Source organism: Phaethon aethereus (genome assembly GCF_964289735.1).
Source record: "Phaethon aethereus genome assembly, chromosome: 2".
Classification (NCBI taxonomy): Eukaryota; Metazoa; Chordata; class Aves; order Phaethontiformes; family Phaethontidae; genus Phaethon; species Phaethon aethereus.
In genome coordinates, this window is record NC_138582.1 from 45,468,667 (window position 1) to 45,486,637 (window position 17,971).

Here is a 17,971-nt window from a genome sequence, read left to right on the forward strand (position 1 = left end):
AAGACTGTTTTAAAGTATGTATGTCCTAAGAAAATCTTTGGTAATGCATAGAGTTTTTCTTAGTGGGAGAGAAAATTAAAGTTGGATCACTGCAGTTTGTATATGAAGTTATTTGTAAATGTGAAACAAAGTATTATTTTAAGAGAAACTTTTCTTAGAATTTTAAGTTTCATATCAATAAAACTATATCCAAGAACCTATAATCCCCTCTCATCAACATGAGAAGCCATCAATATCTTATTTAAAATTTGACTGGCAATTCTATTGGTGTTTTCAAAGGGTTATAATAAGCATAAATGAAACTCTTCAATGGCTTGTGACCACATCAAAGCAGAAAAACATGCCAGTAGTTTGATTTACTGGTAGTTCATGAAAAATAATTCTATCCAGTCACAGCCAGTAAAAATGGCAATTTTTCATGTAAACACTATTACTCTATAACATGGAAGGCAGTAAGTAGTCTATATTGCTCAATGGAAAATACATTTTTTTACTACACTTTCAGTGATTAAGCTCTAGATAATTTGTCATGTTGGACACATAGGAAAAGTATACAGAGTTTAATAATTTTTGGAAGAAAAAACTTTGGTTATGCTGGCAGCAAATTATTAGGCAACATTTTGACCCTTTTAGACTTGCATGCTGGATATCCATCAAGTAGATTTATTTTTTTTTTTTACTTCTTTAAGAGATTGCAGTTTGTATAAATGAGGCAGGTGCAAGATGCAGGAAGAAGTAAAACAATCAGCAGTGCACTAGTGTGCATATAACACTAGATAACACAGAAATCCTGTTGTGTTTATAAAATAAATTACTGCTAGGCAAATAAAAATGTGAATTTGTCTGTCTTTGTTGCCTATGCATCTGCTCTTAGCCCAGTGAAAAGATGACTGATTAACCTTAACTGTATGTAAAAATATTCTTGGAGGAGAATATTTTTGTCTGATATAGAAGCAGCTCTTCTGTGTTTACTTGCTGATGGACGTTTTTTCTCCATGAACTAGTCCAACTTCTTTTTGAATCCACACACTCCTGTTTTGGTTTTTTTTTTTTGCAAGTCCTGCAACTTAATTATGTTGTGTGGAAAATGTACTTCCCTTTGTGTTTTGAACTGGCCACTTGTTGGCCTCTTTTTATTTCTTAGTACTTATTAATATGAAAGTCAACTGTGAAAGACTTGTAGTTTCTCTGTTATTATATGTTCCTAGTTGCTTAACATTGACTTGTTTGTTTTTTTCACTTCACTTCTGTAAATAAAAACAATGTATTTTTTGTTACTTGTGGGATGTACCTCTACCTTATGCCTGATGGCAAAGTTGGTGTAATGTTTCCCCTCAAACGTACCAGTTCATCACCTATTCAGTAGTTAATCCTGTGATTTAGTTATGTTGGTGGCTGTGCTTGAAATTAATGTTTTGATTGTAGCAGTAAGATAATTGAAGATGTGCTTACAAAGTGTGAGAATTTGTATGCTACAGGGGCTGATATTTGTAGTGCGTGAGCAGATGGTGTGAACTTTCCAAACACTGTTTCGATTTTATTTCTTTGACAGTATCCCTACCCTTAATATATCTTTTTAATGCTTGTTTATAAACCTTAAAAATAAAAAGTAGTCTCTTCTTTGCTCTGGATGTACCAGCTTTTTTCAATTCTTCTGGAAAAAGTTAGATTATCATTCCTCCTAAGGTTATGTATGCTAAGACCATTACCTGTCAAACCCAATATCTTAACTCAAATGGTGGTAACTGTTCATTTTTTAAGCACTGAGACAGATATCTTACTGTGAGAAGTTAACAGGGAACTGCAAGGCGACTACTGAATTTTGAATTGTTTGGTACTTCCAGATAGCCTGTTTTTGTCCCCTGTAAAATGATGTCATTGTTCAATTCAACCAGATGTGTTGCTAACCTTAGTGAAATTTAACTGCAGAAAAGATGACTAAGTTTTTATCTTCTAAAGTGTAACCTGCTTTTGCAGGTGGTGTTGTTTTGTAATGCTTCATGCTGACCAAGATGGAGAGAAACTACAAGCATTGCTTCGTCTTGTAACAGAGCTCCTAGAAAGGGTCAAGGTTGTAGAGGCTCTCAGTACCGTTCCTCAAATGTACTGTCTAGCTGTTGTTGAGGTTGTGAGGAGAAAAATGTTCATAAAACACTACAGGGAGGTAAGTGAGTAAAACTTTGAGACCAAACCTTCATGTCAATGTATAAAATAACAACTAACTACATGTTTTCCCTTCCACAGTGGGCGGGTGCTTTAATAAAAGATGGGAAACACCTATATGAAGCTGAAAAGGCGAAAAGGGATTCTTTTGGTAAACTGTTCAGTAAGTACTTTCTCTTCTGTGAAACCAGAATTGTGGTTACATTTGACTTTTGTCTTTGTAGTTAAAATACCTGTATGATTTCTTGTTTACTTAAATAAGAAATGGATGCAGTGTGCCTGATGGTCCTATTATGAACAAAACATTTTTATATTAAATCTTCTATTAATCAAATTAACTGTTTCATATAGATTATCCAAAATGTTGTGAAAGTTCTAATTCATTTAATGTTTGTAGAAAAAAATATTTCTCATTATTGCATTTGAATGCAGTTTCTGTTTGAACGTACTCTGCGAGTTCTTTTAAATATGACTATTAAAACCATTACTGAATATTTGGGTGTTGCTATGACTTCCTCTGTATTACTTCAGAAAAAAACAAGGACAAAAACATCTAAAGAGCCTAATCAGAATTTCTTTTTTTTTTTTAGCTTCAATTGCTGGAAAAGAAATCTGATTATTTTTTCTTTTTTTCTGTAAAGTCTGCAACTTATTTTCTGAATGAACTGCTAGAATAAGAAAATTGAGCAAAAGGTTATCAAAATTGTGGAAAGGAGATTAGCAAGATTACAATGAAAATTTGAAAAAGGAGTTGAGGCTTTTGCAGAGGTGAACGTTAAGGGAAAAGAGGCTTCAATTAAGTTCTCTGGGATTGTGGGTTTTGCGTGAAGTTCTGTGGTCACTTGCAATTTTTATGTTGTTGTGAAATGGCATAGTTAATAATGCTTTCAAATTTAGTTTAGCTGTTAAACTGCAATAGCTTAATTGTTTTTTCTTGAGGCATTGTTTATATGTTGCATTTCTTTCTCTTAAATAACCATTTTTTTCTTTGCCCAGGAAAGTCTTTCCTAAGGAATCGTTTGTTTAGAGGACTTGACTCCTGGCCTCCATCCTTTTGTGTATGTACTCAACATATTTTTGGTTTTTATTTCATTTTTATAAACAGTACTTTCATAAATTAAAAACCTAAGCTTAATTCATTCAAGCTATATGCCCGTCACATTGCTCTGACACAGATGAAAAAGCTGGGAGCTAGTAGTATTTACTATTTCAGGTGACCTGTATTAATATCGGTTCATAACTTGCAGAGTGGTGGGAGAGGAAATGTCAACTCAATACTCCTTTTTAACAAGGACTCTGTGGTATTGAACAGAAGAATGCCATTAATGATCAGAAGAAAAAGAAGCTAGGAGGCATAATTTGATCATCTAACCCTCTCTTTTGAATAATAGAGACATAAAATTAATTGGATGGTAAAGTTTTTCATGTTTTTTTATAATCACTGGATATGTGGAAAAGCATTTTTGTCTCTTTATTGGCTGATAACATGAAGGGGTGAAAAAGTATAGCTGTAATCAAATATTGCCTGTTAACTTTGATTTCATACAGCTTGGCTGATGCAGGTACGATAACTTTCCCTGATTCTAATGTTGCTATCTCACTTTGCTTTGTTTAACATTTTCCACTTCTCCTTTGCAGCTTTTTTTAAAGGATACTTGGAAAAATAAGAATGCTACTCATTTCACTGTTTTGAATACTGAACCAAATTAATACTTGACTGTATGTTTAGCAGCGCAATAAATAAAGCTTCAGTGCCATCTCTTATCCCTTAACTTTTTTTAAACACATTCTTAATGTTTATGAAGCTTGGTAATAGGGAGCAAGTTGGACTAGATGATCGTTGTACGTCTGTTCCAACTGAAATAACTGTATTCTACTGCTGCCCAAGGCACTGTGGATAGATTAATAACTAGAATTATTTTTTTAGGGGGGTGAGGCCAGACATGGTTCCTTTAAAAAATGTGAGATCCTTTGAGAGAGATCAGTTTAACACCAAGTTTCTGTGTTATCAATTAAAATCTTTTTTCAATCCTTCCTTTGTTATATTGATATTATTTAGCTTAACAGTGTAAATTAATTTCTTCTTAATGCAGACAAGAAAACCTCGCAGATTTGACAGTGAGCTTCCAGATATCTCATTAAGTGACTTGCAGTTTTTGCAGTCTTTTTGTCCTTCAGAAGTACAGCCGTTACTCAGGTAAAGCACCTTTTTAAACTTTGTATGTTATAGAAATATCTTCCTTGTGCTCCCATCCCAGTTCATTTTTTCTAAGGAACAGACAAGGATATTTTTTGAACTGATACCATTCTTAAGCAATGGTCTTCACTGACTTAATGCAGATACAGATTATCTATATGCTTCATGTACTCCAGCTCAGATGATTTGAACACCTGTATTCTGTATTGAGATGTAAAGGATTTTGGATGTTCCTCTGAGCTGCCTCATATCTAAAAACCAAAAAATTGTTGTCAGTTTTAAACTGAAATAAACTCTTAACTTTATGTTTTGTCAGCTTAGAATTAGATTGATTTTTCTGTTGGGTGTTTTTTTTTCCATTTTCTCTTTGTTAACTGGTATTCTGGAGGAAATAAATTTCTTTAGCCCAGCATGAAATCATAGAGATGACCTGTATTCAAATACTGCTTTTTCTCTGACAGACGTATTTTACTAAAAGGTGTACTCTCTAAGTGCCTCTGCTGTCTATGGAAATCCATCATCTTGAGCAAAGCTCTATTTCCATGTTTCTTTCAATGAGGCAGACATACAAATGTAGACAGGAAAACTACTGTTTTGTCTCACAGGCAACTTAGTTTCTTACGTAGAACTTGGAGATGTCTTTCTCAAAGTTGACTGATAAAGTGAGCTTTCAAACTAGTATGTCTTAAACCTGTAGCAATCCGATAGGTAAATGCCAACCAAGATAATGGGCAAGAAATAAGCAGTAGCAAGTTCTGTGTAACATTCTGTGTATCAGTATGACCACCATCAGATGCTCTATGTATCCATCATCCTTCTCCCAGAAGAGATCTGCCGTTAGAGATTTGTTGAGATCCCAATTTTTTTTTAGCCCCAAGGCCACAATCCCACAAAGGATTGTAAGGTAAATCCAAAAGGAGGATGCTCTCCTGTCATCCGACAAGTTCACCAAAAGTATCGGCCTGATACGTGTTACTGGTGCACAGTTCAGGAGCTGAATTCACATTTTTCACCTCTGTTTGGTACTGGCATTCTTTTTGATTCAGAATTCCTGGCCATCCTTATGGTATTGTTGCTGTAATTAAAAATAGTATTGTGAGCTTAGTCTGCTTGACAGTGGATTTGCCCTAGATCATGATAGACCTTTTTGTTTTCTCTTGTTATGCTCTTAGGCTTGCTCCTCAGTGATTCAGCAGGAAAAAAAAGGCAAACCATAGTATCATATTGCTTATGTTTCCCTGACTTTTGGATTTGTGAGAATTTTACAACCTTCCTGGGAAGTTTGGGCTGAGTTCAGGAGGAATTTTGCCTTGCTATTGTCAGAAAACCAGTCACTAACCGAACTGGTTTAGTTGGTCCAAATTGTAGTGACGTAGCTTTCCACTTGATGGCAATAGAGGTGGGAGTATGTCATGTTCCTCCCGGTGTCTGGGCTCAGGATTACATTTAATGCAAAAATTGATGATAGTAGTGGATTTGCAACTCAAGTGGACAAAGCTGTTACACACCTTGGTAGACACTGAGCTTTAGAAGAAACTTCAGAACAGTATTTTCTTTGGGATTTTGACTTAACAACTAAAGAGCAAGCAATAGGCAAACTGAGACCTAGAACAAAATCCTTTTCTGTCAGCACTGAACCCCTGAGCTGCATAATTAAAATGATGCTTCTATTTACTTACAGTGCTTCAGTCTTCTGAAATTATATGTTTGAGCAATTATTGAAATTTTAATTCTACAAAAATAGGCTAGATGGCACTTGCCCTATGTATTGAATAGAGAGTAAAATACATTGAAGTGTGATCTGCTTTTATTATATTGTTAGTCTGAATGAACTGCCGCTTCGTTATTTCAGCAGAGCTATCCTTGAACAAATTAAAAATTATGGATGGAAATTTTATGGAAAAATATGGACTCTCAAGAAAAAGTAAATAAATGTTGCTTTTCCAGAGGTTTAGAAAACTTGCAATCGAAAGCTTATCTTGCAACACTTGCAATGTCAGGACACATTAATCAGTCTTTTAATTTATGTTACCTATCATTAAAATAAAATAGTAGAGAATTAATAGCTACTTCAAAGGATGAGCTGGATTGGAGAGAATCCAACTGGAGAGAAGAACAGAGTCATTTGCAAACATAAGTGCTTCAATTAGAGATCTAATTGCTATCAATTCTCTTCTGTTACTGTTATTGTAACTCTAGGTACTACCGGTTAATATCTTTCCCAGAAGAAAAGACTCTGACATATTACTTCCCCATCATTGTGTTTATTATTATTTACTCCTTAAAAGCTCTCAAGTTCTTAATTTAAAATACCAATACCAGGTGGTCTTAATGGATTTTCCATGCAAAATAGATTAAATGAAGGAAGTATGAACATTACACAGAGGAAAGCTTAGTCTTGTTGGAATATACACATAATAATTTCATATATTTGAATATTAGATTAACAATGTTAAAAAAAAATAATTCTATACTGTTTTTAAGGGTTCCCATACTTTGTGACTTTGAACCTCTTCACCAGCATGTACGTGCTCTGCATAACCTGGTAAAGGCAGCACAGAGTTTGGATGAAATGTCACAAACCATTACAGACCTGCTGAATGAACAAAAGGTATTTTTGTTTTTCTTTACCAAGGAAAGATAATATTCTCTTTAAAAGAGTAGAATATTTTCATAATATTGCTTATCAACCACTGCAGAAAGAAACTTTGTTTTTCCAGATGTAAAGATGAGTTGGTCTCTCAACTGAATAATAATAGTTTCCTTTCTAATCACATACTAGTAAGTATTCTGAGAATTTTGAGCTCTTCAATGAGTAAAGTGAGTATCTCTAGAGAACAGTCGAAAGATACTTTATCTTCTAAACATTTAACAGATGCTTATATTCCACAGAAATTATAGAATTATTTTGTTAATATTTCTGTTTTCTGCCATTTTCTCAAGCTTCTGTATGCAGAATGAGTGAATTTTGTCTTTGTTGCTTTAGTTTGTATTTAATGAAGTTATTGCTACTTCTCTATATTTTTGCATTGCTGCTTAAGTCCTTTTGGCACAAGCAGTCAAGGAAAATTTAGGGCCTTGGTTGGTTGTCCCCATTAGCCTGAATATTGGTGTCATCTACTCCTTTGTTGCAGCCCTGCTTTTTGGGGAAGGGAAGAAATATGTGCAGTCTCTTCTTTGAGTATAGAAGGTACAGATGGCAAAAGATCTCTTCCTAGTTTCACTCTGCCTGTCAGGCAGATTCTTTCCCCTAGAAACTCTGTTTCTGCCAGTCACTTTTGATTGCTTCTGTGCATTCAGCCTCTAACCTTCATAATACACCAAACAGGGTCCTTTTAGCTTCTGACTGTAGCCTGTCCCAGTGAAACTCTGGGTGAATTTAGTAATGCCTAAAATTTTATGTGAAGTTGACTGCTTCAAATTGGGTTTCTTTAGCAGTTTTGCTATAGAAAAAAGGTGTCATTTTTGTGGGACTTCATGTTATCATCTGCGGTGTAAGTGTGTGTGTGCACTTGGCTGACTTTGCATCTTCTGTAACTGCCAAGGTTGTGGGCATGTTCAATTTTGAATTAGAAAATTTCTGCTTAAACCTCGATCTTCTCCTAAAGTCCTCTATCTTCTTACTCCTCTGGGACTTGAACAAGAGGTTTACTGGAAGTCTTTATATAAATTATGAGAACTGGGCTGCTCGTTCTGTAATATAGAAAAGGTCTCATTTATGTAATTTCTTAGCTCTCCTCTCTCTTTATGAAGATTGGTGTTTATATTTTATATGAACAGTCATTAAGAACAAGAGTGTTAGGGCCTGACCAGTGTATTAGCCAACGGAATGGCTTGGAGTGGTTTATGTTTTGTGAAATCTGGGAGTTTTCTGAAGATGCTCTTCCAACAGACCATGCTGTGAAATACAGAAGTATTGGAGCATCCTGAAATTTATCTCAGAAGAAACCAGGATAGTGACAGGTGTTCTAATTAATTTTTTTGCTAAGGCTTGCAATGTCGGAAGAGTATAAAATAAATCTAAGGAATAAGTTTTAATTAAAAATGTACATAATAACAGTAGAAAAATAAACAGGAAAGGTGCCTTACTTGTTCAAGTCGTCTTTTTTTTTTTTCCGTTTTTAGTTCTGACTTGCTTATCTGAGAAATTTTTATCAGTATCTGGCTGCCCAAAAAAGATGTTTGCCAAATCAGGAGGATCTGTTCTTTACGCTCTTCTTCTTTTGCTGTGCTTTGACCAGTTTGGGTTCTTGGCTGACTCAGAAATGTCAAGTGCTTAGACAGATTTGGATAATTGTCTCTTTCCTTAGAGAAATTGTATTGCGCAGTCAGAGCTGGGCCATTCATGATGTCATCTTGAAAGCGCCCATCTCTGTGTGTAATTTCAATGATTCATTGAACTCTTTTTTGGAATTGAAGCAAATAGATCTGTCAGATTTTTTTCCTTCTCAGTGACGGTGCTCTTGTTATTACTTGATGAAAGATACTAGGTCTTTCTCTGTGTTGCTTTGTTCCAGTAATGGTCTAGAAGTGGTGTTTTTTTTTTTCAATTATACTACTTTTGCCTGTGTTCTTTTTTTACCTGGAATTACGGAAATAATTTGAAAATGTTCTTTTCCTATCCTTGCTATTGTTGGGAATTCACAATATATAATTAGAAGGATGAATAAACATTTAATAATAGGCTAAAGATGCCTACAGCTTCATGCACCTACATGTTCTGTTGGTGAACTGTGAGATGTTGTTCCAACTTGATGCAGAGGTGGTGATGACTGTGCAGGCGTTCAGTGTTGCCCATCTAGCAGAATGTTGCTCTTGTGGTCTCCCAAAGAGACACAATCAACCCCAACCTCCCTTTCCGTGCAAGTGGCAGCAGAAGCCTGGTTCTTTAAGTTGGACTGGGATAGCTTCTCTGGCTTGTTGGTAGTGCAGCAGTTAGCTCTGGGTCAGGTGGGAGTTCGTCCTACTGCATCAGCCACAGCAGCTGGTCTTTTGATAGTTGCTTTAGGCAGGAGAGAAGCTGTGGCTGCTGACAGGTGAGGAAAGAGCAAGTCAGAGAGGAGATCTAATACCTTACTGGGGCTGCTAGTAGCATTTCTTTTTAAGTGTCCTCATAACTCTTACTATTTCAGCTTTCAAGGTCACAGACCATTAATGATGATCTACTTCTCCATTTGATATCCAATTTCTTTTTTGAGTATTACAACAGAGTAGTTAGAGAACAGTGTTGTGGATTTTTGTTTAATGTGTTACTACTTTGAAATCTGTTTTACTTTTCAAAGCTTTCTGCTTATTCTTTGCAATTTAATGGTGTCACACCAAAGATATTGCTGTGCCCTCTCACTTCCATAATACAGACAGAGTTTCAGCAGATCAGTGATTGGTTTAAAGGTGTCCAGGAGAAAATTAAGGTGCTCATAGAAGTCGGGTAGGATGATTAAGGTGTCTTCTCCATGGTGAGTAGGTGATTAACATATACAATCCTTTGCTATTAAAAGTTTCTCATATAGGAGAAGCTGTCTTTTCAAATCAGGTTATGAATCTAGCATTTGTTCTAGTTGAGTTGGAAATTCAAACAGTTTGTAATCCTTCCAAGCATTGCCCCATTCCCTGACTATGTTTATCATAGTAATGTAACTAGAACAAGGCATGTAATCCAGCAACACCTGAGAACTTCAAAGTTAATCCTGCTTCTCTGTCTCTGCTTTCAATTTTTTTCCTTGTTTGCTTTTGACTCCTTTTCCTTTGTCATCACAGGAATTACAGTGTATGACGTATACCTACATTGCTGCCTGTAGATTGTAAATAGACTAGATGGCAGACATCAGCTTCTCAGGGAAACAGGCAACAAGTAAACAGTCTTCCGGTTTGTGATCCTGATGATCCTGCTCATGCCTCTTCATCCTATGTGTCACAGATACTGTCCTTATGCATTTTACCTGTGTGTATTTCACTGTAATTTTCTAAGGAAATACTGTTTCTCTAGCCATCCTATTACACACTTGTTCAGGAATACATCCTTGGTGGATACTGAGGCTATACACTGCTTTTTGACTTCCACTGGGATGCGTTCTGCACTTGATGAAGCTTAGGGTTTATATTTTTGTTCTAAGAATCTGCAGATGATATTATTGTTGGCATTAGGGCTTTTATATTCTCTGTTGTATTTAATAGTTAATAGCATAAGGTACTACAGGTTGACCATTTGTTCCTAGTTCTGGTAGATGTGAAGATAGTAAAGGAAGAGGACTTTAACACACACTTCACTTATTCTGTCAAAGCTTGCAAGCAGTAAATTTATTATGTTAAATCTATTAAATAGCAAAGATAAGAAAATCTATAACTGAAGTGTAATCTTGAAGATAAACTGTAAGTTATAGTGAGTTTATCACATACAAAAAGCTTGAAAATCCCAGGACACAGGTCTGTTTGAAACAGTCTCTAAGGCCTTGTTGAGGTTGATTATTTTTTTTTAAAATAATTTCAGAATAGTACTTTACTGAATTTCAGGTGCATAGAAATAAAGGCGTGTAACTTGGCCTGCAGTTACGACTATTATGATAAATCAAACTTCATCTGAATACACTTAAAGTATATATTCTGCGTCAGTAAAGTATGATGTCTTAAAAATAGCAAAGATTGGTTTTCAAACATTGTCCATGAATTTACACTTTACAGCAGTGTATGCACTGGGACTTGAGGTCTTGCTTTATAATTCATATAGTGATGAACAAGAACTGATGATAATGATATTTAAACATGTTATCTAATAACAATTAATTGGAAAATTGATTTAAAGGTATGTTTTTAGCCTTTTAAGAATCAAAAGCACTGAATTGATCAGAATTATTTGGGAACAATTCCATGAAGGTGGAGAAGCTTTACTTAATCTTTGTATTGGTTTACAAGCTGCTGTTACTCATGGATGATTATTGGTGGTTATTCTAACCGTTAGCTTTTCAGTTGAATATTGAAGGATCTGGTGCTACAGAATCACGTTAGGTGGTATCCAGGGTCTAGAGGGAAAATGGCAAAAAATGAGAGCAAGTGGAACAGCATGGAGGGGGAAGAAATCTGCTCAGGCTGTGATGTCTTGCATTCTGAAAAGTCAGAATGTGCTTTTTAATTAGAATGTGAGAGTATAGAAGTAGTACAGTATAATGAAAGGCACAATCAGAACAATTCTTATGGATGTTTTTGATATGTTAGCAGAGAACATTTTTTGTAAGCCTTCTTAGTTTAGTTTATTAATAGTGACTGAATTACACTGATTTTTAAAAGTAGTTTTAGCAACAATAAAATAAAAGTATTTTAGTATCAAAATTATTAGGAAAACTGAAATCAACAGGCTGTTAGAAAACAAACCCTATTTCTGACTGGTTACTTCAGCATTTTGTATCATCCAAACTTATGTTTTCAGTCCCCTCAAATACAATTGTATGTGATCTATGTAGGACTTCTGGATAGATGAACATTTAATATTTATGTATTTACAAATAGTGCTTTTTAGAAACTTACTGAAAATCTCAATTTCTGTAATTTTTACTTAAGTTTTCGTTGTATGTATTTTGGACTGTTATGGGTCATAAGGCTGACTTCGTAAGTTCTTGTTTTGCCTGGTAATTTTTATTCAATTTAAAATATTAACAGTTTTGCCTATCACTTTAAGTGTTTGTTTCATATTTTATAACTTGTAGGCCTCCAATAGTCAAGCATCGCCACAATCTGCTACCACACCAAGGCTGGAATGTACAACAGGAACCGCACTTGCTACCTCTTCAAGAACTCCTCCATCACTCAGTCTTCAGGGTCCCCTGTGTCCTCCTGTGTGTCCCCCAGCTCCATTAGAAGAATTGTCTCCAGACAGCATTGATGCTCATACATTTGATTTTGAAACTATTGCCCATCCAAACCTGGAGCAAGCTCTTAAGCAAGGATCACTAGACTTGGATTCATTAGCAGAAAGTCCAGAATCTGACTTTATGTCAGCAGTAAATGAATTTGTAATAGAAGAAAATCCAGTATCTCCTAATGTAATAAGTGATCCACAAAGTCCAGAAATGATGGTGGAATCTCTTTATTCTTCAGTTATCAATGCAATAGACAGTAGACGTATGCAAGATACAAATTCTTGTGTAAAAGACGTTTCAGTAGAAAATGTGTCTCTCAATGTTTGCATGGAGAGGTGCAGGGTTATTGCCCAAGACTCCAAGGTACACTTAAGAGGTATAAAAGAAGACTTATGCCACTTTAGAACACTTGTACAAAGAGAACAGTGTGACTTTTCTAATTCTTTAAAATGCACTTCATTAGAAATAGTAAATACTGTTGAGAAGGTAAAACTTTCACTTGAAAAAACATTAAAAGATAAACATCAAAAAGAATTACAGTCTTTGAAAAGTGAATATGAAACTAAAATTAATAAATTATTGGAGGATGGTGAAGAAAATAAAAAGAAGATTAAAAAGTTAAAAGATGACTTACTAGGCCTTGAGGAAGTTCTTCAGAATAAGAATGATGAATTTGCAATGGTGAAAAATGAGAAAGAAGCTGTAGTTTGCCTTCAGAATGAAAAAGACCAGAAATTACTTGAATTGGAATGCCAAATGGAGACACAAAATTGTGAAATTAAGGAACTGAGACAGTCACGTGAGATAGTACTTGAAGACTTGAAAAAACTTCATGTTGAAAACAATGAAAAACTACAACTCTTGAGGGCAGAACTTGAGACTTTAGAGCAAAGCCATTTAAAAGAACTGGAAAACAACCTACAAGCCAGGCATTTACAGGAGTTTGAGAAGGTGCTAGCTGAGCACAAGGACTGTTTAGATCAATTAAAAAAAGAGAACCAGCACAGACTTGAACAAATGCAGGAATCTCATGCAGTAGTTGTGCAAGAGAAACAACAACAAGTAGAAGAGTTACAGCTCAAGGTTTCAGATCTGTCTGATTTGAGGTGCAAATTAGAAGTTGAACTTGCCCTGAAAGAAGCAGAAACTGATGAAATGAAGCTTCTTTTGGAAGAAAGCAGAAACCAGCATCAAGAGACATTAAAATATCAGATTGATAAGGAAACGGAAAGCTTAAAAAAGGAGATAGATAAATTAAACAACAAAATACAAATTAACAGTGATGAATATCAAGTGGGCTTATCGGAACTAAGGACTCTGATGACAGTTGAGAAAGATCAGTGCATTTCTGAGCTAGTAGACAGGTATGAAGAAGAATCAAATTTGCTTAGAACTGAACTAAATAAAGTAACACTTCTTCATCAAAAGACTTCTGAGGCAGAAAAAAGACTTTCAGAGCAAATAACAGAACTACGAAGTAAGTTAGAGTTGGAAGCGAATGCCCTAGAAAAGGAAAAAACAGAAAACTTGTCTCTCTGTGAGCAGCAGGAAAAATACGAAGCTATTATCCATAAGCTTAAGGAAGAGAAAGAACTGTTAGTATCTAACCAAGAACAAGACAGGCAGTTGCTCATTCGGAAGCTCAATTGTGAAAAAGAGGATGCAGTACAAACTGCTTGTAAAGAGTTTGAATTGCAGAGGGAAGCTGCTGAAAAAGGACTTTTGGAAAAAATACAACAACTTGAGATGCAAGTAAAACTGAGGTACTGTAAAAATTAAGTTGCTGTGTTTTCATAGTATTTTAAAGTAATTAGTGTGGTATATTCATGATGCCCTATGCAGTAAGTAAAATTTATATGTATTTATAATAGTGTTTATTTGTGTTGGTTTCTGTATTCAAGTTTCAATTTACTTCCATCTTATAGGTAATGATATTCCTGTGTCAGTAGTTAATCTCAAAGATTGTAAAATAACTTGTACAATATTATTTCCAGACAGCAGTGAAGGTTTTGTATTTCAGTTTTGTAACGTTACATTGAAGGAGTGTTTCCACAATAGCATGTTGCTTGAAATTCTAATTTTGATGGTCTCAGTCTCTCTCTCCTTTCCCATCCTTTGCTCTGGTATTAGCACTGTGTGAGTATGCAGCGGCTAGCTTTTAGGCTGATTAACTTTCTTTTATTGGCTAACTATACATTCTTGTTGGTGCTAATGGTGGCATGAAAGTGTGTGGGAATATGTATGATTGACTGAGAACCGTCTCATGACTGCCTGGACTTCTGTTGACTTCAGCTGCCACGGTTGTTTCAGGGTGTTCAGTTGGAGCTTTACAATGAAACACACATTGACAACATCATTTTAAAGAACATCCTAACATAATTTTTTTCCATTGTTAAGTTCTGCAATCTTTTTCCATTTTAAAAAGAAAAATATATTTTTCCTTGCCATAAATACCTAGAATTACTCTTTTGGACTTCTCATGTTTTATCTACTTACTAGGTCATATGCCTGTCAGCAGAGTAGATTATGATGTTGTGGAATGGAAATACTAGAATTTTTTTCTATGTGACCTACTGCTTAGAAACAATATCCTATTTTGAAATGCTAGAATTTGTCATTTGTGTTCTTGTAGCATAAAGGAACGCAGCGGATAGATCTTGTTTGTACAATACCCAAATAGAACACTTTTTTCTAGGTATTATAATATACCAAGTATATGAAATGGGAAAAAAACAATAAAATTGACAGAATGGACATAAAAGCCAGAAGAGAACTACAGAACATGAACACAGGCTTAAGTTAGCATTTAACTTTCAAATATCAATGTAACCTTAAAAAAAAAGGCGGGGGGAAGGAGGGGAGGGGTTTGTGCAGAGAGTCCAACATGTGCACACAGTTCACTTACATAGTGCGAGGGAAATCTGAATATCCACTTCAGTCCCATTACCTCAGGATTTTGATATGTGAACATACCCATCATTAAATGATGGTGTATCACTGCCTGTGTTTTATATGTCAGTGTATGAAAAAATACATCAAGATAATATTACATTTTTTAGTTAAGATTGGGATATAATGAAATTAAGAACTGCCCTTCTAAATTGAACAAAACATTCTTTTAATGAAATAGGGTGAAATGAGGAGGAAAAAGATAAATGCTATGTTCTTTTCCTTTTATATATATTAATGAACTGTAGAAGTTTTTAAAAAACTTGGCTCAACAGGAAAAAGATGCAGCTGTGTCTTCAGGCTTTTAAAAAATCCACCATCTACACTTAAATTTGAGCAACTTCTGAGCACAGCTGTGTGTGTTCTTATACAAACTGGATAAAACAGATAGGAATGTATTTCAGGGAAATATTATCTGCTTCAGTCTAAAGAAATGTTAGTTGTTTGTTATGAGTTCTGTCAAGTAATTTAATATTCATTGTGATGTTAAAATATGTATTGCTTCCAAAGGCTCTTCTTTATGCCTTTAATCTGCTGTTAGTTTTGTCTTTATTCCTAGAGGAAAAAAAAAAATCTTGTGTTTTATCTCCATAGGGCATATGTGTTATGTGGATTTGTCTTAATGTTTCAAAGTCACTGTCTAGCTGTTTGGTTTTTGAGTTCCTAAAACCCCAAGCTATGTCAGTAGTTCGCGCTGACCTGTTATTCTCATTCAGTTGTTGTTTAGCAGTTAATTTGTAATGATAAAACCCAACTTTTATTTGGCATGTGTCTATATGCTTGACAGCTAAATGTCCGTTTCTGCAAGAGCAATGTTACACAGACAGGGAGATGAATTACTAAATTTGACCTGAGTGGTGCACTGGTATCAGGAAATTAGTTTTTGAACTTGCATGTTTAGAAGTGACAGAAATGTTTGTGACCCATGCATTACCAACATAAGAAAACTAAGGTGTTTTGGTTATAATGTGCCTGAAATTCGAGTCATCATGATTAAGAAAGTTAATAAAATTGGAAGGCATTTTATCTGTCCTATTTAATCTTTCTACTGTATGTAGTATGTACTAACCAAGATTAACTGAAAACCACAGTTTGTGTAATGACTTTCATTGTTAAGCAGTTTGCTGGTCAGCTAAAAGATTTATAACATTATACAGAATGTTAAAAAATAGAATACGAATCCTGACTGCTTTGAAAACTGAATTACAGCTTTAGTGTCTTCCAGCCTTGGCGTTGTCCAGCCAGTTCTATGAGACCATCACCACAAGTAATTAAGCTTTTCTGTAGAGCACGTGCTCTCTCCCACAGCTAGACTTAATTTAGAAATAAATTGAAATTTAAATCAGGACGAAAAAGCTTTCTCAGTGGCATGAAAAAGATTTGCCTGGGTGTCTCATGACTTGCTTTGTTCTCTGCTTATTTTACTTCTGATTTCTGGCATGTTAAAGGTTGTCTTGCCACTCTGAGAACTTCAGTTGGCTTTCAGGGCTCTTTTGTTTACAGCTTCTTACATTGAGTGCTTATCTACTGTGTAACAGCTTGTATCTCCAATATATGCCCATGTGGTAGAACAGTGGTAGTGTTGCTAAATACATCCTTTGTCATCTTAGAGTATAGTAACTATGGTGCTTACTTGCAAAGGAAACCCAATATCTGAAGAAATATGCTTCTGGTATCTTGAAAACACTAAAAAAAACCAGGCGTTGTCACTATTGCCATAGTTGTCAAGACCATTGCGGATTACATGTGTAACCAAATACCTGATGTAGTGAAGAGGTTTAAAAACTAGTAATATATGTTAGCATCCTTTGCAGAATAACAATATCCTTTACTTGGCTATCATTTGCAGTCATCAGGCCAGGCAGCCTATCTGAGAGGCAGATGATACGATGATACCTGTTTTGGTTTAGTGCAGCTAACAGCCTTGGGTTTAGGCTGACATATTAACTTGTCTTTTGGATAATCCAGAATAATATGAGAGTGAATTTTAGTTGTTTATAAAGTAAGGTGCAGGCATAATAACTCCTCTTTACCCTTCTTGGACAAATTTATCCTGTGCTCTCTTAAGTTGATAGGCAGAATTGATGGCAAAACAGAGGTAGGTGGATATGTGCTGGATCATATAATATCCAAGCAAATATGCTGTAGAAATGGCTGGAACTGGTCGTTTCATGGATGCCCGAACTCCCATCCAGTATGCAGCTGTCAGAATTTTAGGTTCCTTGCCTCCTCTGCAATTCAGTTTTCTTCCATATTCGTATTTTTCTCCATATTCTCCATTCTGGTGTCTCTGTGGTTCTGTAGCCCTTTGTCTTAGCAGAGAATCTTTGTGTTACGAAGCACGAAGAATTCTTGGAGCATTTTTAGCATTAGGAGTTGTACTTCTGGGTTTTAATATATTAGCACATGATGCTTTGATTTCAGCATAGCCTATCTAATACCAGGACACCATACCTCAAGGCTTCTCTGACTAGAGAAAACAGCTGGCACATGTATATAGATGCAGAGTTAGGTTTTGGGGGATTTTATTTATATTAAATATAATTCTGATATAGAGGAATAACAGAAATTTAAAATAAGTTTTTCACAAAAATTGCCAAACAAAGGGATTTGTCTGTTTTTGATGGTGGTTCTTGATAACGCAAGCCAAAACATGCAAGAGGGTAGTTAATGCTTTGGGTTCAGTGATGGAAATCATTTGGCCTAGGTAACATTGCCTGTTTCAAAAGCTATTTAAGGTTTTTATCCTTCCTGCCTCGATCACTGTTGATGCTTTCCTTTCTTTATGATCATTCCTACTGTTCTCCAGATA

The 17,971-nt window shown here is 35.2% G+C and overlaps 1 protein-coding gene across 2 annotated transcripts in view; it reads left to right on the forward strand.

The window, feature by feature from the left end:
- Positions 1-17,971, forward strand: part of RB1CC1 (RB1 inducible coiled-coil 1) — a gene marked incomplete at both ends in the record, with an annotated part of 66,346 nt that overhangs the window by 29,907 nt on the left and 18,468 nt on the right. For both annotated transcript variants that reach the window (XM_082015437.1, XM_082015436.1), the window contains 6 exons: positions 1,978-2,164; positions 2,245-2,326; positions 3,160-3,221; positions 4,257-4,360; positions 6,845-6,971; positions 12,058-13,973. In XM_082015437.1, the coding sequence (XP_081871563.1) occupies positions 1,978-2,164; positions 2,245-2,326; positions 3,160-3,221; positions 4,257-4,360; positions 6,845-6,971; positions 12,058-13,973 (2,478 nt within the window). The remainder of the gene's footprint in view (positions 1-1,977; positions 2,165-2,244; positions 2,327-3,159; positions 3,222-4,256; positions 4,361-6,844; positions 6,972-12,057; positions 13,974-17,971) is intronic.